Here is a 22,605-nt window from a genome sequence, read left to right as displayed (position 1 = left end):
GTGTCTACAACTTATACTCTGCCTTCTCTCTTTATAATAGTAAAGAAGATAGGAATTTGCACAAAATTTTAATAAAAACCATCGCCCATTGACTATATAGTTACCGTAAAAAATGATGTATCACCATCTCAAGACTGCTTTTGTTTCAGGTGGCAATAGGTAATCATACAGAACAAAGTACCATTAATCAAAATAGAAATGATGAAAGTCTTCAGTTTGGTTTAAATAAACCTTGTTGGGACACTCAAAGCTTTATGATGGTTTGGGGACAATGAAGTTGCTCGTAAATTTTGTCTTACTATCATACCAAGTTGTGATGTGCGTTGGTGGATAAAACAAGATGCGAAGTCAGTTGGAAGATATTGGAGGACTAAGACACTAGTTAAAACTTATGGGCAAACAATAAAAGACTCGTAGAGCCGACCCCAAATACTTGGAATGATTACCTGGTTGAAATAGATTTGGACCCAACAATGGATGCATAAGCCGAAAGAGGATTTGGGTATCATATTCGATGAATTCTTGCAAAAGAGAAAGCTGGATGAGTGTAGGAAAACATACATCTGGTGTTTTCTTGTCAGATTCAGTAAGCATATACAATAAACTTGGCATTGAATTTTACAAGCCTTGCGCAACAATCGAAGTCCCCATGTTGGATCAGGTGGATACTATATGTTGTTCTCCCCCCATGAAAGGAGCAAAATTAGGTCACCTGTTGTCGCTATCGATCATCTTGTGAGTCATCAGACATCCCAAGTTAATCTGCGTCGTCAGCAGTAAAGTCAGGTTCAGGCGGTTTTGGCAGAGACACCAAGTCCACAGTACTCTTGGAATTCCGAAGCCTATGAACCCCACGAAGAGCATTAGCAGCAAAGCGCGAAGCATAGATGGTTGCACCAAGACTCGACGAACTACTTCCAACATCACCAACTTCGTCAAAACCTTCTTCCCTATGACGAAGCTCAATAGTCTTCCTCTTGGAATACCTACGCCATGCTGCTTGGATAAAGCAGGCAGCCCATGTCCTCCATTGCTGTGAGTAGAACCGAAAAGTGTGCTGAACTTGTCTGCTATGAAGACGCCTAAACTGACCAGCAACAAATTTCAACTCTTCTGCTATCAAGGCAAAAGCCTCCACCTCTGTAAAAGCCTTCACCGTCCGAGTGGATGTTGGGAGGTTAGAACCGGATTTGGGATCGAGAGCCCAAGTTAGGAGCTCTTCTCCACAAAAGTCTCCTTCTTTCAGTAGACTCCGGTTGAAAAAGCCACTCCTCCCACCATCGGTGGTCACACTCTCTAAGCGACCACGTATAATGAAAAGCATCTCGTCTACCGGGTCACCTTCCCGAACAAGGTAGGTCTTTTCGGTATATAAACTCGGTTTTAGTCGTTCGCAAATGGCATCAAGCAACCGCTCATCCATATTCTCAAACAAAGGAACCTAACCATGAGAAAAAGGAGGAAACAACAAAAACAAAAATTTGACAAACTATGAAAGAAAATTATTTGATGATAATGATATAAGGAAAAGATTAGTATTATAATGATCCACTCGAAATAACAAAGCAAAGCAACAACTTACCCTTCTGACCAAAGCCAAGCAAAGATGCCGCTTGATATCCCTCCTGAGGTCCTTTGGTAGGCTCTGAACCAAGTTTTCTTCATCCACACCACGTGTTTCCAACCACTTGTACTGATCATACCGTCTTACCCGCTCCCTGAGATCTTGTGGAAGCATGCGATGATGCATCCACTGCTCTGAATCACGCCTTTTGACTCTCATCTCCTCAAGCCGAATAGTAAGAGATTGAAGATAGGTCTGCAACAATAGCAAACACCAAAACCTCAGCATATTACTCGTACAACTGTTTAACATGCTACCATTTCTCCTTCATTTTTCTCAAGTAGGGTTTTTGGATTTTTGGTGTTAAGTGTTCAAAGAGGATTTTTTTTTTTTTTTTTTGAGGGGGGAGTCTTTAGATTTTATGGGTAGATGGGATTGGGTGTGTAGAATTGCCCAATTGCCCCTGTGCAATTCTAGGTCTTTAGCCCTTCTTGTTAGACGACTTGCCAGTATTTTTACACCCCCTGATTTTACACCCCCTGACTCCCATAATTCAATAGATTAACAAAACAAAAAAACAAAAAATCCAGTAAGAATTTTTTTATATTTTTACAGGTAAATTCGACTTGGAAGTTCAAACCCACGACCTCAAATTTGCATTGCAATATGTCAATCAGGTGAGGATAAGGTTATATCATCCTTTGTTGGCAGTGAAGGAAGGGGGGTGGGTCATCTCGACCTTCCTTTCTAATAAATTTTTTCTTTACCTAATCAAGAAAAAAAATACAGGTCCAAGCCCAAGTAAGAAATTGATTTTGTTATCATTTTAGCACAAATACAGGATTGCTGATTATTATCCTTTTATTTATTGAATTATAAGTACAAGACCTTAAGTTAAAGAGAAAATACAGGATCCATCCATCTTGGCCACTGATTTTTTACTTTTCTAATAAAATTGCTAACACTTATCAATATATATATATATATGAAAAAGCTTATGTTTACAAAAAATTTAAAAACTAAATTTGCATGATTTTTTGTGAGGATAATCTCCTCACCATAGTGATTATCCTCACAAAAAATCAGCCCAGTCGGAAACTTCTAAGTCGATCAAAAGTGGTTTACAAATTTTTGGTAAAAAATCGACGGTCCACATTTTAAGACACTTTTGATGGGGTTAGAAGGTTCAGATTGGGCTAATTTTTTGTGAGGACGATCTCCTCATCATAGAGATCATCCTCACTAAAAATCAGCTCAATCCGAAACTTTTAAGCCACATACGAAAAATTGTTGGCTCGGTGTTGGCTCCCTAACGTTGGCTGCCAAACCTGACCCTGTATATATGAAAGAGCTTAGTTTACAAAAAATTTAAAAACTGCATTTGCATGATCATTTACTCAATGTAGTAACCGTTGTAAAGGAGATGCCAACTTTGCTAAGTTGGTAGGGCTTGTGGTGCATTGATGCCATGACCTGGGTTCAAAACTCATTAAGCCCGCCTTCACTTCTGCTGACAACTAACAAGTTCAATGGCAGTTACAGATTTGAAAATTTTGGTTGAATGTCAGAATGGGCATGTTAAATGTCCAGTTTTATGCATTTTATGTCATGCACTGGCACTTTAAAGAAGGAATAAATTTTCTAGATTTAGTTTTGCAAGTAAGCTCATAATATCCCCAATAAACTTCAGCCTAAATATGTGCCCCACTACTATCATAAAAAAATGATAATGATGTCCTACTAGCAATAAATTTACCAAGATTGAAACACAAGTTTGAACATTCTAGCAACAATGAAATTTCTTCCAAAAGAACTCGACATCCATAAGTAAAAACCAGAAAAGTGAAAAAGGATAATAAATTTACCTGCATGTTCCCAATGAGAAGTGCAAAAAGTACGAGTCCAAAAATGGCAAGAGCTATGGAGAAGATAACCTCTCCAGGATAGGTGCTGGTTTGAAGCCCCTGACCAAGTGTACTGGAGAAAGCAAAAGATCCAATGCAGTTAAAAGAGCTGAGAATTCAACAAACTCGAATGCAGTAATCATACTATCATTTTAACTATGTTTGGCTTCAAACATGAATGGGCAGATGAGACTAATTATGAAAGGGATAACATCTGCAGCAATAGCTGAAATTTGATTAAAAATGTATGTTGGGAAAATTGGAAAATCTGTCTGAAAAAAAAAAAAAACATTGTAAAAGAAGTCTTGAGGTACCCTATGCAGGTATTCACCAGAGCATTCTATCATGAAAAGGGTCAGACCTGTTTGCCAACAGATTCTTCTCTATAAGAGGTGTCTTCCAACCAAAATGGACCAAAACTAGTGATCATAGCAACCACTCTGCAGATATTCTTTTTCAGCTCTTACTGTATGCTTTGGCCATCAAAAAGAATGCAATAGCAAAAAAATTGGCAAGGTAGGTCTTCCAAGTAGGGCCCATCAAATAACTGGCTGCACTGTTGCATGTGAGTCCTTTTTACCAATAGGTCATTTATAGGCCAACCTCAAAACGCCTGTCTAGCATGTTCCCTTTAACTGCATTGCAAGTCCCAAGCCTGGATAAAGGAAGAGGGTTGCATCACATTGGCAGCAGTGTAAAAAACACCCCTAACATGAATCCTTAACAGGCATTTTATTTTGTTCATGCTAGGGTGTTCCCCGGAAGCACATTAAAGTGGATCCCGGTTGCAGTGGGAAGTAGGTAAGGGTTAGCTAGGGCATCCCATAGAAATAAAGCAATGCAACGACATCCGGTTGTGGTGAGAAAAAGTTAAGGGTTCTTGCATAAGACTAGGCGAATGAGAATTTTAAAAAAAAAAAAAAAACTAGTTTAGGAGAGTAAGATTCGTCTCACCACTTGGAACTTAGGGACTAGGATAGGTAAGAGCTTAGAATTGGCGAATAACTAGTAATAAGTAATGAAATAATCAATACTATAAGTATGCATGCAACCCAAGTTGGATTAAGAGAAAACATTGAAAGACAATTCTAGGAAGACATGAATGAAATCATGCAAATAATTATAGATTGAGAGAAGGCCTAGACCCATAGCTCAGTTGATTTGACACATTGCAAAATAACTTTGAGGTTGTGGGTTCAAATCCATCTTACCCATTCAAAAAAATTATAGATGGAGAGAGTATATTTATAGGAGACTTAAAATGGTCATATAGGGAAGGGAAGTGAAGGATATGAGAGGGACTATGGAGGACTTGGGTTTGGAGAGAGAAATGAGATAGAAAATGTTACTTGTATTTGTGATAGCATATAACCTTACGATAGCAAACACATTTTAAAAGAGGGAGGAACATTTGGCCACTTCTAAGAGCGGAACCAATAAAAATCAGATAGAACATTTCTATTTAGGAGAAATGAATGATCATTATGCAAGGACGGTAAGATTATCCCAGTAGAGAGTTTAACTACATAACCTAGGCTAGTGGATTTAGATATTACATTAAAATATGGAATAGTTGGTGAAAATCAGGATTAACAAAATAAGATGGCGGAATTTAAAAGGAACAAAAAGATGTCCGCATTGCAAACAAATAGACAAAGAAAGAAATCTGAAATTTAAAGGAAAAAAAATTATAGCAATGCGGGATGAAGTATGTAAAGGCATTACGAAAGTGGCAAAAGAGTTCGTTGGAAAAAATCAGACAAAAGAAAACTTGCTAGTGGAATATAAACTATCCAAGATGTCATGAGAGAAAAGCATCCATTACAACACGTAGCAAATAACTAGAATCAAAGAAAAATTGAAAAAATATATATAAAAAGCTTAAAAAATAAAAATAAAAATAAAAAAAGACCAAAGAGATAGGTAAATGAAGCTAAACATAAGGCTGATGGACCTATACAACAGGTTTGAGTACAAGAGAAGGTGAAAAAGACATCTACAATTTGGCACAAAATAGAGAAGGGAAAACTAAAGACTTGGATAATGTAAGGTGCATTAAAGGCCTTGAGAGAATCTTGGTAAGAGATGAAGATATTAGGAAAAGTGGAGTGGTTATTTTAAGAAATTGATAAATGGGTAACATAAATGAGACTTGGGACTCGCAAGAGATATATCAGAAATCTGACAGCATGTAAACTTCCCCAGAATTAAGGTTTCAAAAGTGAAAATTCTCTAATAAAGGTGAAAACAGGTAGTGCTCTATGGATGGATGGTATTTCGATAGAAGTATACGCATGCATGGAAACTTTTGTATTATCCTGGCTACCTAAGTCTAATAATAATTAAACACTAAAAAATGTCGAATTAATGGAGAAAAACATCATAATACCTATACATAAGAATGATGGAAACATTCAAAGCTATACCAACTACTGAGGCATTTATTATGAGTCATACCATAAACTACAGAAAGAGTGGATTTTTTTTTTATAATTATAAATTTTATTCAAGAAAAAGGAGGTCAAGGTGACCCCCTAGAGTACAAAAACAGATTTTAACTTACAATGATCATAACAGCTCCCATCTAAAAACAAAGTCTTCCAAAAATACACCTTTAAAATCGTTACTTAACTTACACCCAAAAAAAAACAATTCCAAGTCTACGACCATCTCACGAACTAATAGCTCCTTTTCTTGGGAAATTCTCCCATTTCTTTCCTTCCAAATACCTAACAAATCGCAAAAGGAAAAAATTAACCAAAGGATTCTTTTTCGTTACTACTATTGAAAAAGAGACAAAGATGACCTTGGAAATACCCAACTAATTTGGATAATGTTAGGAAATGAGACCAAATCTTTGATGCAAAAGGATAATGCATTAACAGATGATTTATTGATACCCCATCTTTCTTGCAAAGAAACGAAAAATTTGGTATGAGAATACCTCAGATAATTAACTTATCCAAAGTACAATTTTTTTTCAATGATGCCAACCAAATAAAAAACGAAATTTTCGAAGGAACATCAAGGCCCTAGATGGATGACATTGGGAAGACAAGGTAATTTGATGTTGATAGTGCTTTATGAAACGACTGCACTGAGAAGCTTCTCTCCCTAGTGCTTTATGCCAATAGCGATTGAGGCAAGGATTAAGATGAAAAACAAATATATTGAATAACCAATTTGGTCTTATGCCAGGTAGATCAACCATCAAGATAATCTTTCTACTAAGAAAAATAACAGAGAAGTAAAGAGAGAGAGAGAAGAAATAATCTCCAAATAATTTTTATTGACTAAGGGAAAGCATTCGTCAAAGTATCAAGAGAGCTAATTTTGTGGGTATTGGGCAAGAGAGGAGTCCCGAATAGTTACGTTGACATAATTAAGGACATATACGAGGGAGTTGTGACTGGTGTGAGAGTAAATGGAAAGGAGACAAATGAGTTTCCAGTTACAATAATAGGTTTACATTGGGGATCGGCATTAAAACCATATTTGTTTTACCTAGTTATAGATGAAGTAAGCACTATTGTTCAAGAGCATGTACCTTGGTGTAAGTTAATAAATTGAGCATAGATGAGATGAGGATGTTGAGATGGATGAATGCTGAGAGGAAAGACTAGAAAGGATAAAACCAGAATAAATGCATTCGAGAAAATATAGAAGTAGCTCCAATTGGGGTTGGATAAACTAAGAAAAAGTCAAACGAGATGGCTTAGGCATGTCCAACAAAGGCCGATTGCAGACTTAATATAAGAAACATACAAGTTGAAGATTCTTAAAAGGCAGGAGGAAGACATAAAAGAACGTGGATGGAGATGGTGAAAGCAAATATTAACATATTTTCAATAACCAAAGACATGGCTCTGCACAGAGTGGAATGGAAGAACAAGATTCATTTAGCCAACCCCATATCCATGGGATTAGGCTTCGATGATGACAGAGCAACCTCGGCATTTAGTAGAAGAGTATTTTGGATCAACTCGTCACTATAAAACAACTATCAAAATCATATATAAGCTCCCTAACAGATGAATATGCTACAGCGCACTGGAAAATATCTAAAATGCAGTAACCAATCTAAACCAAGTAAAACAGAACTCGTAAACGATCATTAACAAGGAAAAGAACAAAATATGAGCTTTACCTCAAATTTTGCAGGCCCCACCACAAACAATAACAGTACTTAGACAAGAATTTCCTAGACGAGATGATGCCAGATGACAAAGCCTGACTGTAAATTCCAAAATTAAAAGGATTATCATCAGCTACAGAGCACTCCTTCTGAAAAACAGCTCCACTGATGTTTCTCCAGGCAGCATAACCTTCCATATGTGAGTTGCCACAATACAAATAATCTGTTCTGCACTTACTAGCAAGTGCAAGACAAGCTTTCTGCCAGCATGTATCATTACGCTCCACGGCTAGTAAGTACCAGAAAGCCCCAACAATCTGCAAACATGCCATCTAGCAGAGGTCAAGTGTGTGCCATACACAGCTAAGATTTGAGAGAATCTATTTTGCAGTTTAGATGATGACACTCAAAAACAAGTAGGAAAAAAATGTTAGGAGATCTATGCCATGCACCAAGGTTGTCAGAAACTAGGCATTAGACCTGGATGGCAGTATAGGTGGGTCACCTGGTTACTGTGCTTAAAATTTATATATAAATTTTTAAGTTGTATAATAAGGCTTGAAAGTTTAATAACAATATAAAATTAAATAAATAGCAACAAATCTAATAAATGAGAAAAACAAGATAAATATCAAACAAAAATTATCATGACAATCACATTCCAATGTTAAATAGCAAAATCTAAATCTCCAAACTCATCATAATCAAACTAAACTTTGAGACAAGTCTTTGATGACAATGATCACGATTAGCAAATGTGGTAGGGAAAAGCTCCATCAACAATCAAATGCATTTGAATTGTCTTCACCTGATACAGTTAGTCTATTTTTTTGGTAGACTACCTACAAATAATCTATAGTGTATATTTAGTCAATTCATATACTGCAACACAATTTTATGCAAAAAGATAGACCTCAATTCTAGGCTCGGTTAGCGTCACAACCATTTTACTGATCCAGTGTTACAGGCAAAGAGGAAGTCTAAACAAAGAAGCATCAATAAAATAAGCTAAACAAAGAAGCAAAATGAAGCAATATTCCACAGTAGGTATTAAGTACAAACCAAAGCAACAATCCAACGCCCGTGGAAATGAAACAGAGCTTTCAGATAAAATAATATACAAATACCAAACCAAACTGGTACTCACATGACTAGCAAGCATGTACCACAGCAAATAGTATGCAGCACCAGCGAAAGCAGATTCAGCAAAGACCCCAACAGTTCTTTTCAGCTCTGAAGTTAAGGGTAAGATCCTGAAAAATCTGGGGATATATTGAAGCAAGACAATGAAAAGCAGTGCCTGTTTTGTAGCCAGCACATCTGAACCTTTTGATCTCTCAAGAAATCTCCAAACTACAATCTGTATATAATAAAAGGCAATCAACAAAACTTTTCTGCCTTAAGCCTAACCTCCAGCAAACATAACCAAAGTCATGAGACTCGTTCTATATCAATCACTATAGTTCTTAATAACAGAAAATCACATTTTTCTGTATCAAAAAATTGCCCCAGTTTAAAATGAAGGTTTTAAAACAATGAGATGAAGACCAAGACTGATTCTTATAGTCAAAAGAAAAAAAAGGCTTTTACACTGAAGAGACATGAAGACTCTGTTGAAAAAAAAAAAAAACTTAATATAGCATGGTTTTTCATACCTGTGGTACGGGTAGTACAGCAAGAAGATCTATGATAAAGTACCATCGCAAGTAACGCTTAGCTATCTGTGTAGGATCTATCACAAGTTCACCTCTACCAAATACTCGAGATGAAGGGGCAATATAAGCTGTGCGGAACTGGAAAGCCATGTGAATTACATAGAAAACATCAATGATAGTCCGCAATGTTGTAGTTGTGATTGCTAAATTCCAGTCTATACCAAGACAATGTGATTCAGGATCGATGACAGGAAGATAAAAAAACAAAGGATCCACAGAAACTGCAAGAATACATGATATGACGAAAAGCTTATTCCAAAACTGAAGAAATTTGTCTTGAGGGTCAAATATTTTCTTCTTTTCGGACACTTTAAGATCTTCAGCGAACACTGCTCGAGAAACCCCAAACTTAAGTGATCGACCGATTGACTTAAGTCCTTCAGATCCCTTTTTCATTCCCCTCCTAAAGGATCTTGATGGGGTGTTGGTTGCACGACCAGTACGATTCAACCCATCGATATTGAATCCACATCCATTCATCCTTCCCGTATCTGAAGACACTGATAATCTAGAATCCAAATCGTCCAACCTATTATATAAATCAGTGACCAATATACACCCATCAGCCTCTAATTCTTCCATCAGTTAGAATAACAAACATATTACCAATTCTGAATGAAACAACATTTAACAAAAAGCTCCTTCCGTGTCAAAATATGTGGCCAGACAAAGGAAATTTTATTTTCTTATGGTTGAATCTTTTTCAAGGCTCGATTGATAATAAACTAATGATTTTTTTTTCCGTGTTAGAATATCTCACTATCAAAAAAAAAAAAAAAACTTGAATAATTATGATTGATGAATGATTGTACATATTGGTGTATACCTCAATTATGTCATTTTGCATCTAGAAGAAGTGCTTCACATGTTGTTTACCCATCATTTTCCAATGGCTAACACTAGATTGATAAGAAAGGCACCTCAATGTGCCATGGGGTAGTCCCAATTTACTATCTTGTTGAATTTAAAAAGAATTTTTCAAAGACGATGTTGTGGTTGATCATTAACAATGATTTAACTCTCCCATGAAGTGAAGTGCTGCACGAACAAGTGAATCACTTGCCATGAGTCTTGGGCACTCATCTCAACGAAAGTGTTTTCAATACATGCACAGATCATGACCAGACATGCATTACCTTGTAGACACTAGCATATTGATATCTTCCATTTAAGTTATGGTTGAAGCAAGCCCACCTAACTCTATGCATGCAATAAGTTGAATGAGGATTGAATACTTTTAAGTATTCAATTCTAGACCATCGTAAAAAGAAACCAGACTCCATAAGAAAAAAAAATATTAAAAGAAAGATGACGGAATTATACTTAATTACAATATCAAGTAGGCACTAGAATACAACCTTTTTCAGAGGATAAAGGGAAAGAAGAAGAGGCCAACCCCATAACTAGAAACAGTACCTATGTCGCACAGGGCAGTGGGTCAACTCCCATTTTACCTCAAACAAAGTGGAAGTCATAATGTGTTTCTTGTTGAGTGGTGTTATCCGCCTCTGCTCCCAAGTGTCATGTGCTCACGTATCGTGCCCCAGTTCGACCCATGACCCCCTTATATTCATAGTTGCACCTTCCCCATCAGATCGGTCTTTTGGGGTAACTGGTTTGTCAACATGATATTAGAGTGCTAGGTTCATATAGGTAACGGGTTCGAGTTTCCTTGAAGGGAGTGTTGAGTGTCGTGTTATCCACCTCCACTCCCGGGTGTCATGTGTTCACGTATCATGCCCCAGTTCGACCTATGACCTTATCATATTCATAGTTGTGCCTTCCCCATCAAATCAGTCTTTTGGGGTAAATGGTTTGTCAACATTTCTCTCTATGACTTACACTAGAAAATGGTTTAAAATTTAGAAATGAGAGCTGCACTGGCTGAGTGGCTGGAGTAAAAGGGGACACCAATTACTCAGTTTGTTGAGTGTGTGCCCATGATACGATGTTTTGCTAATTTAAAACACCTTCTATTGCCCCCCTTGTAAAATACCAAAAAGAGCAATTTCTTGCCTTTTTCCACACCAATGTGAGTTACTAGCATTCCTCACCCCACCCCACCCCAAAAAACAAAGAATTCCAAATCCAATTTACAACCTTAAGAACGTTAAAACATTCATAATCATAGTAAATGTAGAAAGACCAACGTGGATTGACCTAAAATTATCAAATGGTCCTTTGGAAGTAGAAAAAAATGTTAATGCTTTACAACAATGTTTATCCTAAATTCAAAATTAAGTATGTCTCAAAAAGACTTCCTACAGAAAATAGGGCAACAAAAAAAAACAAAACAAAAAATTGTTTTAAAATGAAGGAAGAAAATATGCGTACATTGTGTACCTTACAAACTTCTCTCTCTGACCACCAATATATTGTGTCTTGAAACCACCACAATCGAACATTTTGTATAGCCTAACTAATGAACAGATATTGCACTGCAAATCGTCATATAGCCTCCATCCATAAAATAGTTAATTAAGGGCACAGTTCATCTGCATTATGGAGGCTTTTAATATCATCGGCACTTGAGTTCAGCACTGCAAATTAAAACGTGTCAAATTCCCCCATTTCATCCTTCATACATATCAAACAATCATAGAGAAGTACTGCAGTTAACATGCCTTTAACAACAATCTCGTTTTAAATCAGAAGGAAATCTTACCTGATTAATGGTTTTGAATTCTGATGGGCCCAGAAGACAGAACTAAAATATTAGAAATTGGGGTAATCTCTCTGACAATGGTTCGACGATCAAAAGCAAAAAGACTTGAGACTTGAGAACCCTATCATCGCAAACCTCAAATACCATAAAATGAAGATCCTTGGAAAACCGTCCCTGTAGCAATTTCTAATGTTTTAATTTGCGAAGATTGTCATCATGAACATCAAACATGAAAACTAGACCATAAATAAATTAAAATTTTGAAAAATATAGATTTACAAATTCAATCTGATTGAGGCTCCTAAAAGGGGTAAATTGGATAACAATGATCAAAAAAAGAAACTAATTAGGCTTTCAAACGACATCGTTGTAAGACAAATAAAATCTATATATCACAATCAGAAATTTTTGTAACGGAAGATTAATGAATAAAACGTTGTTTGTTAGGGTATAGATTCAAAATAGAACAAATGCAATAAAATCAATACGAATTCATATGAATCTGTACCGTCAAAACAAATCGACAAAGTTGAATTTAGGGGTTTTGTGAAAGAGATGCTTAACTCAGAGATTTGATCTAGGGTTTGTATGAGATTAGAGGATGATCTGGTCGAGGACGTTGTTCTTGTTGTTGAAGTTGAAGGTAGAGAGAGAACCTAACCGCAACTGATCGCTGACGCAATTTCACGACCGAAGAAGATGAAACCTAATTGTCATGCTTCCCCTTGCGTCACACCACCCTATTATTTTATGACGCGTGGACCTTAGGGGACGGGTAACTTAAACCGCCAGTTTAAAAGAGAAAAATGAATAAAATATAAATAAACGTTAAAAAAATAAAAATAAAAAACCTTCTATTGTCAAACCAATGTTACTTATAAAATTTATATAACTGCTATTTGTACCCCAACTTTTACTTATTACACCCCAATTGAGAATAAGTGAAGAATAAGTAAAACTTTGGACTGCCAATAGAAGCTTTCTTTTGTTTTTTGTTTCCGTTTTTTCTTCTAAATTTCTATTTTTCGAGTTTAGAATTTTTTATGAACCTAATAATAATTGTAAGTAACTACTAAAATTGTTTGAATGAGTGTTGTAATGTTGAGATTATAATTTGAGCCAAATCTTTATAATGTTTGAAGAGTGTTTTTAATCTGTCATTTTTTTAAAGAAATTGGAGTGTAATAAATAGAAAATTTGGGGTGTTAATAGCAACTCTCTAAAATTAACACACCAATTAAAAATTTGTGAGACCTTTCATTACGGCAACAACTTTTACTCTTAACACATCAATCTATATGCAAACAACAATTTACTTAAAACTGCTTTTTTTTTTAACCTCCCAAAGAAAAAAACAGTTTAATTTCAAAAGGATTGTGTGTTGTAAGTAAAGTTTGGTGTGCCAATTGAATCTCTCTTAATTATATATAGGGAAATGTTCAGCAACAAACATTTTGACAAACATTTTGGCAAAACATTTTTGAAAATATGGGTTGCAGGTTTTGGAATGGGCTGATTTTTGGTGAGGATGATCTCTACAGGGAATAGATCATCATCACCAAAAATCAGCCCATTCCAAAACTTCTAACCCATCAAAAATGGTTTACAAAAAATGGACGGTTCACAATTTTTCAACCTGTTAACATGGGGTTAGAAGTTTTGGAATGGGCTGATTTTTGATGAGGATGATCTCCTCACCGTAGAGATCATCCTCACCAAAAATCAGCCCATTCCAAAACCTCTAACCCATGTTTTGAAAAATGTTTTGCCAAAATGTTTGTCAAAATGTTTGTTGCTGAAAGGGACCCTTATATATATATATATATGGGGGCGATTCAAGGGCCATATGAGAAAACATATGAAAAAACTTTCATTTTTCAAAATAAGAGGTAGAAGTTTTGGATTGAGCTGATTTTTTGCAAGGATGGTCACTATGATGAAAAGATCATCCTCACAAAAAATCAGCTCAATCAGAAACTTCTAAATCCATCAAAAGTGATTTACAAATTAGTGATAAAAATTGGTAAAAAATCGACGGTCCACATTCTAAATCACTTTTAATGGGGTTAGAAGTTTCAGATTGGGTTGATTTTTTTTTTTTTTGGATGATCTTCCCATCATAGAGATCATCCTCCCAAAAAATCAGCTCAATCCAAAATTTCTAACCCATATTTTAAAATTTTATTAAAAACGAAAGTTTTTACATATGTTTTCTCATATGGCCCTTGAACCTGACCCTATATATATATATATAGGAGGCGGTTCAAGGGCCATATGAAAAAACTTTCGTTTTTCAAATAAGAGTTAGAGGTTTGGATTGAGCTGATTTTTTGCAAGGATGGTCACTATGATGAAAAGATCATCCTCACAAAAAATCAGCTCAATCAGAAATTTCTAAATCCATCAAAAGTGATTTACAAATTAGTGATAAAAATTGGTAAAAAATCGACGGTCCACATTCTAAATCACTTTTAATGGGTTAAAAGTTTCAGATTGAGCTATTTTTTTTTTTTTTTTTTGGATGATCTTCCCATCATAGAGATCATCCTCACAAAAAATCAACTAAATCCAAAATCTCTAACCCATATTTTAAAATTTTATTAAAAACGAAAGTTTTTACATATGTTTTCTCATATGGCCCTTGAACCTGACCCATATATATATATATGGGAAATGTTCAGCACCCTAAGTTTTACCACACACTTTAACAAACGTTTTTTGTCTTACATGGGTTAGAAGTTTTGGAATGAGCTGATTTTTGGTGAGGATGATCTCTATGATTAGAAGATCATCCTCCCCAAAAATCAGCCCAATCCGAAATGTTTAGCCCCATGTTTACACGTTGAAAAATCGTGAACCGTCCATTTTTTGTAAATCAATTTTGATGGGGTTAGAAGTTTTGGAATGAGCTGATTTTTGGTGAGGATGATCTCCTCACCATAGAGATCATCCTCACCAAAAATCAGCTCATTCCGAAACTTCTAACCCATGTAAGACAAAACGCGTTTGTTAAAGTGTGTGGTAAAACTTAGGGTGCCGAACGGGACCCTATATATATATATATATTTCATTACGATGACTTGATGAAAAAGCACAAAATCTCAATATTTAAATCACAAATCCAATTGTTGGAATAAAATATATATCTTGAGAATAATATTGTATTTCACTAAAATAAATCTCGACCGTTGCATTTCATAATTTAGTGGTTGGGATTTTGTAATTTTTTTCATGAGTCAATAAATGTCAACCCATAAAATAAAGAGACAACTTGTTGAGAGATGATCAATGTGAATTTATTTTTACCATCACTCAATTCTGTCTTTTTTTTAATTTTAACATCTAAGAGTGTTTTACGAAAGTACAAAAAGAATCATGATGAATGCACGAAGTTTTTGATATACAGATGTGGCAAGGGCACAAAGTCATAGATCTTTTTCCTTATGATACATAGGAAAAAGATCTACGATTCTATGCCCTTATCACGTAAGTTGCATACCAACACTCATCATTTGTTGAAAAAGAAAGAAAATAAAACACTTTGAACCTTGAAGGATTGGATGTGGTCAACCAAGGAGGAAAGTAAATATTTTTCATCTTTTTTAGTTTAATGTGGGCGCTTGATAAAGACTAATAAAATCTTATATATTTAGTCAGTGTTGCATGTAAAACATACTTATTATGTTTAAAAAACAAAAAAAATGTATCAACTAACCTTCCAGACGCCATCCCTATACAGCCACCCCTTCTTTAAGGTGTCGTTGGAGCTTTTAAACCAACGGGAGACTGCCATTTGTACATAACAAGTCATCGTGATAATAACCTTTTAAGTCAAACCTTTATGATTTGACGAATGATATCGATTGACTGACGTTCATCTTCTTTGGAAGCTTAACCTTTTATCTTTTAGAGTCAGTTGTGATAATCGGACTACCCCACGTGGCAAACTCAATCGACCACCTAATGTGACAAGTTTGGAAATCGTTGATCTGTGTTCTTCGATATACACGATGGAATACATTTTTTATGGGGAAATGCACTTATGTATATCGAGGAGCACAGATCTATGATTTTGAGATTTTCATATCAAGATAATCGATTGAGTTTACCACGTGAGGTAGTCAGGTTATCACGATTTTTATTTTATTATTTTGTATCCATTCAACCTAATCTTCAATTAATCATTTTTAATTGTCTTTTAAGTCGAGAGAACTCTTGTTGGGACCCCAACTTTTACTTATTAAATCTCAATTTAAAAAAAAAAAAAAAAAAGTGAATGGTCAAAAATAAATAAAAAATTGGGGTGCTAAAAGTAACTCTATTGATTTTTTATGTTAGATTTCTTGTTTTTTGATAGAGGATTTTATATGAACCTAATTATAATTATAAACAACAACTGAAATTGTTTAAATAAGTGTTATAATGTTTTGTAATACTGGGATTATAATTTGCCAAAAAAACCTTTGTAGTGTTAAGCGAATGTATTTTAATCTTTAATTGAGGTGTGGCAAATAATTTAGGAAAAATTATTTAAAAGACCCCAGTGGAGGGACTTTTTTTCTAAGAGCCCATTTAGATATGCATTTTAGTGTTACTTTCAGCATTACCATTTTTTCTAAATGGTCCCTAAGTTTTGAACGATCTATTAATAATTCATTTAATAAATTTTTCTTTTCTTAACAGTCCCTAGACCTCATCTCTCACATTTCTCACGATTAAATGCCTTAACCTTTTAAACTCATCGTTTTCTTACCCAAAAAAATTGGATTTTGACATCTTAATTAAGTTTCAGAGACTCCATTCCCTTAGGAAGGATTTAAGAAGGAAAAAGTCAAGAAATTTTTCAAACATTTTCAAAATGTATAAAAAAAAAATTATGATTTTTTTGACTTTTTTTTTTTTCTAAGTTCTTTAACAACAATCAATCAAGAATAGTTCTTTTGAGTTGAAATTATATAAACAAGTCGTTAGTTATCTCAAATTTTTAGTCAACCTTTCCATTTATTTTAGTTGAAAAAAACTTGAAAATTGAAAATGGGTGGATTTTACCAGTGTCGAGTTAAAAAAAGTGAACTCAACAGTAAATAAAAAAATAGTAAATTCTTCAATAACGAGTGACCATTAAGAAATAAAAAGTTTACTAAATGTCCTATCAAGCTACCGTACAAAACTTAGGGACCATTTAAAAATAAATCCCTCAGCCAAGATCCTTTAAGTAATTTTCCCAATAATTTAATAAATTAAAGTGTAATAAATATAAGTTGGGGTGCCAATAACAGCCCTCTAAATCTATTGTACAAAAACTCTGATTTTTTTTTCCCACTAAAATTTTATCTCATAATTAAGGTTTGTACGTAGGTTCCTAAAGGTTGACAACGAGGATAAAAAAATATAACGAAATCGTTGAAGATGACTGGTTTGAAGAGAAAAAGTGTTTTTTTGGCTACAGGCTGAAGATGAAAGCATTCCCTGTGTGGATACACCTCTCCGCACAAGAGTAAATTTTTGGAACTTACGCCAAGAGCTCTATCCAAACACAGTGGAAGTCATTTTACATTACTCGATCATTGAATACCAAGGTGAAGGGGGTGCATACATCACTTTGAACCCTTCAAGATATTCTCCAAAAAATCATGACTCCACTTTGTGTGGTCCCGATTTTGGCCTGAATGCCCACCTTGATGCCTCCAAAAGTTTAAGCCCTCAAAAAGAATTTTTCGAAGATTAGAATTTGTGAGCACATGTGCACCACCATGCACAATTCATGAATTTATGTTTCACATGTGCATGCCAAGCTTCATGCTTAAAAAAAAAATAAGAATAAGAATAATAATTCCAAAACCAATAGCCAAGCTTTTTCTATATAGTTTTCGGGAAAATTCATGGTCAGAACATAACCACAACTCCTGAGTTTCCAATGGATATGAAGAACGATCTCTAAGAAAAAAAACTGAATATTATAAGCAGACTCATTACTTTCAAATTGAAGAAACACCTCATAATAATCCAATCTATCCTAGGAAATTCATAATCACCAAATGAAGCACCAAATTGCATAGCACGAAATCTGCAAAAGCCCGCTCTGGTGGTAAATCCTGTAATTGGGTGGGAGCAATGTCAACTATAAATCCACAATAACATGGGTTTACAAGTTACGGTCCTACTTATAAGAGAATGGTTACCTTGAATTCTTTGTTCTCCTTGTTAACCTGAATGCGGAGACAAACTGCAACAAAGAAGACCACCAAATCAGCCCCACTAAAATTGAAGAAGCATATTTTCCATACAAAGAATCGAGAAACGCTGCCTTACCAGCAAGGACGGCCGTCCCTACACAAGAAAGCACTCCCGAGAGGAAGGAGTTGAATGGGAACGATCCAACAATTGCCATGTAAACCACCTGCTCATTACAGAATGAATATGAAGAATTGTCAAAAGCAGATAATATATCGGTAGGTTGACCAAGTGTACCTCAATGAAAGAGAATGCAAAGAGATCCAATATAGTTCAAAATGTCAAAATATTTTTCACCAAAAAAAAATAATAATAATAGTAATTAAATGTTTTTAAATGATTAAAAAATCTTAAACTAAAATACATGGACAATGTGTACTTCTCTGCTAAAATTTACATCGGTCAATGATTTGGAGATAATAAGAGAAAAAGAAGTAAAAAGTTATTAAAATTAAAATGGTTAATATCTGCTGTATATCTCCAATGGATAAAAGATACCCCCTTATTATGCCATGTAAACTACCCGTCCATTGGCAAAAAACATCAATATATTTTCCGGTTGACTCAATTCATTTTATTTCCAACCCTCCTCTTACCACCTTAAAGCATTTAACTTGCATCGAAGCACATCCACTCACTGGTTCCACTCTTAATCTTTGTTGTACATGCCCAAACTATCTCAATCAACTTTCCTTCATTAATTCCCTATTAGGACAAGGTGGGTTTCTATACCTGACTAGCATGGATCTTAAGCTATCAACATTCAATCGATTAAAGACACATGAATATTAAATAAGTAAAACTTTCATAAGGAACTGAGGTCTTTATTTTTAATAATAAAAAAAACAAGAAGACATAATTATTTTAATGAAAAAGTATATTGGATATTTTAGGTCACAGTAATTATTTTGGATTTCGTTTGTCCTCTCTATGGATGGATACTTTCATTTCTATGAATTTTCCAGAAAATAATAATAATAATAATAATAATAATAATAAGCAGACATGACTAGAAGTTGAAGAAGATTGATAAATCAGTTTTACAAATATTTAAATTGATTAAAATAAAAAAAATTAAATACTTTTAAAATATGGTAGATGGCAAAAATAAGCAATTTAACAAGCACGAGACAAATTTAGAATTTTTATATTGAAATTTTTAATTTGTTTTAACAACCAAAAAAGCGAGAAGACAATTATTTATCCACGAGCAACACACATGCCGATTAATAGTATAAGAAAGAAGAGGATGGAGGCAAAACCAACTTACAAGGGTAGAAAAAGCCAACCAAAAGCAAAAGAAATAGACAAGGCCCATATTCAGCTTCCTCACAAACAACATACCAGCTAAACATGAAATCCTCAATGAGAAACCATTAAAACTCCTTAAATATACCAGAAAAATATAAATCCCAATATAAATATGGTCCTCCTAGACTAAGTGCCTCTATTGTCAAACGCCCCACTTAGACACCACAGAGCCCCGCTTTTCCCGCCTAGACCATCCAAGGGCCTAGGCCTTACCCGCTTTAAGTGGGGTTTAACTGATTTTAAAATGACACTTTTATAAAATAATTTTGTATAAATAGTGTTTTAAAGGGTATTTAATCAGTTTTAGAACATAAGGGATTTCTCAAATATTTAGCTAAACTTGTGAAGTGAGTCTAATATTAAAAAAACTGGTAGGTGATTCATGGACGACTAAAATTACTTCCAAAAAACTAATTTTTAAATAGATAATCTTATATTTTCATTTTTTATCATTTAATAAATTGTAAAGGTCTTTTTGTAATTTAAAATATTAACTAAGGCTTTATCGAAGATAACATAATAAAAAGATATTTATGTTATTTTAGGGAACTAAAAATTAACTAACATGATTATAGACTTGTAGGGGTCGTGGGATTGTAATTTTATTCATTTTAACAAGGATGACCTTGATAATAAAAGTAAGATGAAAAGGTGGGGGCACTTTTGGTATTCCAAAAGTTGGTGTCAACATACACTTATTCAGCTTTATCTTATTAGAATAGTAAAGATTTGTGAAGGGCATAAAATTACTTCATAATTTGCGGTTAAATTTTTTTCATTTTTCTTACATATTAGTTGTGTTGACTTACAGGTTACAAGTTTGTTTAATAGTAGATAACTTATTGTTATCTTGGTAATGACATTTACATTATTTTTTGCTCTTTTTTTGTATGACCTTTACTATATATAAAATTTTAAACATTAGAATTTTTTTGTCGCTTAGGCCCCACCTAGCGCTTCTAACAACCTTGCTCAGTGCTCATTTCTTTCAAAAACAAAATTATTCATCTCCCTCAAGATAGCCCAACACACAATAAGAATTAGGCCCCAAGAATCCTCTCTTTACATTAAATGAGGGGCCTACAATGATTGGAACAATACTGACATAGAATATAGAAAGGACCAATGTAGATTGAAGAGGGATAGTGAGAGGAACCACAATGGATGAGCAGGTAGAAAACAATCTCCTCACTCTCCTTACACAAAGAAAACACTCTCTCCCCTCAATGATGTGAAAATATCCTCTTAAAACTCCATTTTCCTTAATGCACGCCATTTTGTTGTGAAAATTAACATCTACCAAATCAATTATCTAAGAACTCTAAAATACAGTTTCTTTTGACTTTGAGTCAATAAAGACCATGTGACGATTCCAAGGGATTGATAAACCTATAAAATGAATAGATATCACTTTGGGCTATTTTGTACCCATCAGTCTTAACTAGCATCTCATGAATATTGGCAGTCAATTCATCCATAACTAGCACAAAAGATATAAACTTGGGTCCCCACTGTAATTAGGAACCACGCATTTGTTATAGCTCCGTCATACAAGTCCTTGTTGATGACAAAATAACCCCAAATGGCTCCATTTTTGCTAACATAAATCATTTTTAATAAATTAAAACCCACAAAATTAACACCCCAAGTATTGTAGTCTTTGAGTCAACTAAGACCATATAGAATTCTACACAACTTCAATGTTCTTTATTTTATTTTTCCTGATGGGTTTCTTTGTTAGATCTTTTTGCCCAACTTAATTTTTCCCAATTATTACGTACGCCCTAAATACTGACCAAATTAACACTTCAATTTTTTATTTCCTGCATAAATTTTCGAGTATAGTCAATCCAGAATATTAATTAATATAAATTAATCTTTCAAATTCAAGACTACAGTGAATTTGAAAGAAAAAGGTCTAGCAGAAAAAGGGGGGGAAATCATCTCATGTAATTACAAATCTATTGATCCAAGAGATTGGTGGAATAAAGTACCTGAATGAGAGCGGTGAAGATCGCGAAAATCACATAGAGATCTATGATCTGTAACAATGTCAAACAACAAAGATAGATCTGATTAAGTTAGGTTGGGTTAGGGTTTCGATTTACACTTGATTTCTTTGTTGAAGATGAGAGAGAGACCTTGAGATTTGTTGGCGTGGCGGCGTAAGCCGACCGTAGAGAATGAATAAGGGCTTGAGCATCCGTGGTGGTGGTGGTCGTCGACCTCGCCATCTTCCCCAAGTCTTCTGAGTTAAAGACAAATTAATTAGCCAGAGATCCCACTTGTTGATGAGAAAGGGTTTTGTTATAACTTATAAGGGTGCTGTTATAGGCACCCCAATTATTACCAGGGGCAACCCACACCAATGACAAGTTTTTCTTTTTTTATATATATATATATATAATTTTTTTTTTTTTTGTCTTATATGAATTAAAAGTTTTGAAATGAACTGATTTTTAGTGAGAATGATTTGGTGCATTCGTGAACTTCTAACCCCATCAAAACAAGTTGAAGAATCGTAAATTGTCCATTTTTTTGTAAATTACTTTTGATGGGATTAGAAGTTTTAGGATGAGCTGATTTTTCGTGAGGATGATTTCCTCATCAAAAATCAGCTCATTCCAAAACTTTTGACTGATATAAGACACAAAAAAAAATTGTTGTGGTGTAAATTGTCACTTGTAATAATTGGGACACACCCATTGCTACCCTTATTATAATATCTAAATGATTGAAGTTGGAAATTCTGGTAAACATCTAGGGTATAATAGTAAAAAAAAAAATTGATTTTAAAACTTGGTTGAGTTTTACTAAACTCGTTTAAGTCGATGATTTTTTTTTCTTCTTTTTTTTATTATTTTTGTAAAGATTTTTCCAAAAACGTGTGCAACTTTTGCAAAAATTCCAATTCCAATACATTGTTCATTTTAATTTCCAAAACAAGTTTTTCAAGCAAATTCATTGGGAATTTCACTGGTAAAAGTGATTGTCTTGCTAATAAAAAAGTGTCGTAAAAACACTTTTTGAGAATTAAAATTATAGGACTTGCAATTTCATCATATTTAGATCATGAA

General features: G+C 34.4%; 2 protein-coding genes across 4 annotated transcripts; both read right to left on the bottom strand.

The window, feature by feature from the left end:
• Positions 1–482: 482 nt before the first annotated feature.
• On the bottom strand, positions 483–12,723 carry LOC147408322 (putative cyclic nucleotide-gated ion channel 5). 3 transcript variants are annotated; one of them, XM_086437275.1, is made up of 9 exons: positions 12,492–12,723; positions 11,984–12,157; positions 11,653–11,858; positions 9,259–9,847; positions 8,751–8,963; positions 7,616–7,920; positions 3,430–3,541; positions 1,583–1,819; positions 483–1,441 (listed from the first exon to the last, which is right to left on the bottom strand). In XM_086437275.1, exons 3-9 carry the CDS (start codon positions 11,721–11,723, stop codon positions 758–760), a joined length of 2,211 nt encoding a protein of 736 aa, XP_086293401.1. In that variant the 5' UTR covers positions 11,724–11,858; positions 11,984–12,157; positions 12,492–12,723; the 3' UTR covers positions 483–757. The 3 variants fall into 3 exon arrangements, with proteins under 3 accessions (XP_086293401.1, XP_086293400.1, XP_086293402.1); XM_086437274.1 differs by having other exon boundaries at positions 12,548–12,723; XM_086437276.1 differs by having other exon boundaries at positions 11,662–11,858; positions 12,548–12,722.
• A 5,093-nt stretch (positions 12,724–17,816) lies between these two features.
• Positions 17,817–21,830, bottom strand: LOC147408321 (dolichyl-diphosphooligosaccharide--protein glycosyltransferase subunit DAD1). Its single transcript, XM_086437273.1, has 5 exons — positions 21,670–21,830; positions 21,523–21,570; positions 18,296–18,383; positions 18,166–18,209; positions 17,817–18,078 (listed from the first exon to the last, which is right to left on the bottom strand). The coding sequence occupies exons 1-5, from the start codon at positions 21,760–21,762 to the stop codon at positions 17,995–17,997; spliced, it is 357 nt and encodes a 118-aa protein (XP_086293399.1). The 5' UTR covers positions 21,763–21,830; the 3' UTR covers positions 17,817–17,994.
• Between the last annotated feature and the right edge of the window lie 775 nt (positions 21,831–22,605).

This window comes from Akebia trifoliata, chromosome 3 (assembly GCF_017979445.1).
Source record: "Akebia trifoliata isolate Shusen 1 chromosome 3, ASM1797944v1, whole genome shotgun sequence".
Taxonomy (NCBI): domain Eukaryota; kingdom Viridiplantae; phylum Streptophyta; class Magnoliopsida; order Ranunculales; family Lardizabalaceae; genus Akebia; species Akebia trifoliata.
This window is presented reverse-complemented; position numbering and strand designations above follow the sequence as displayed.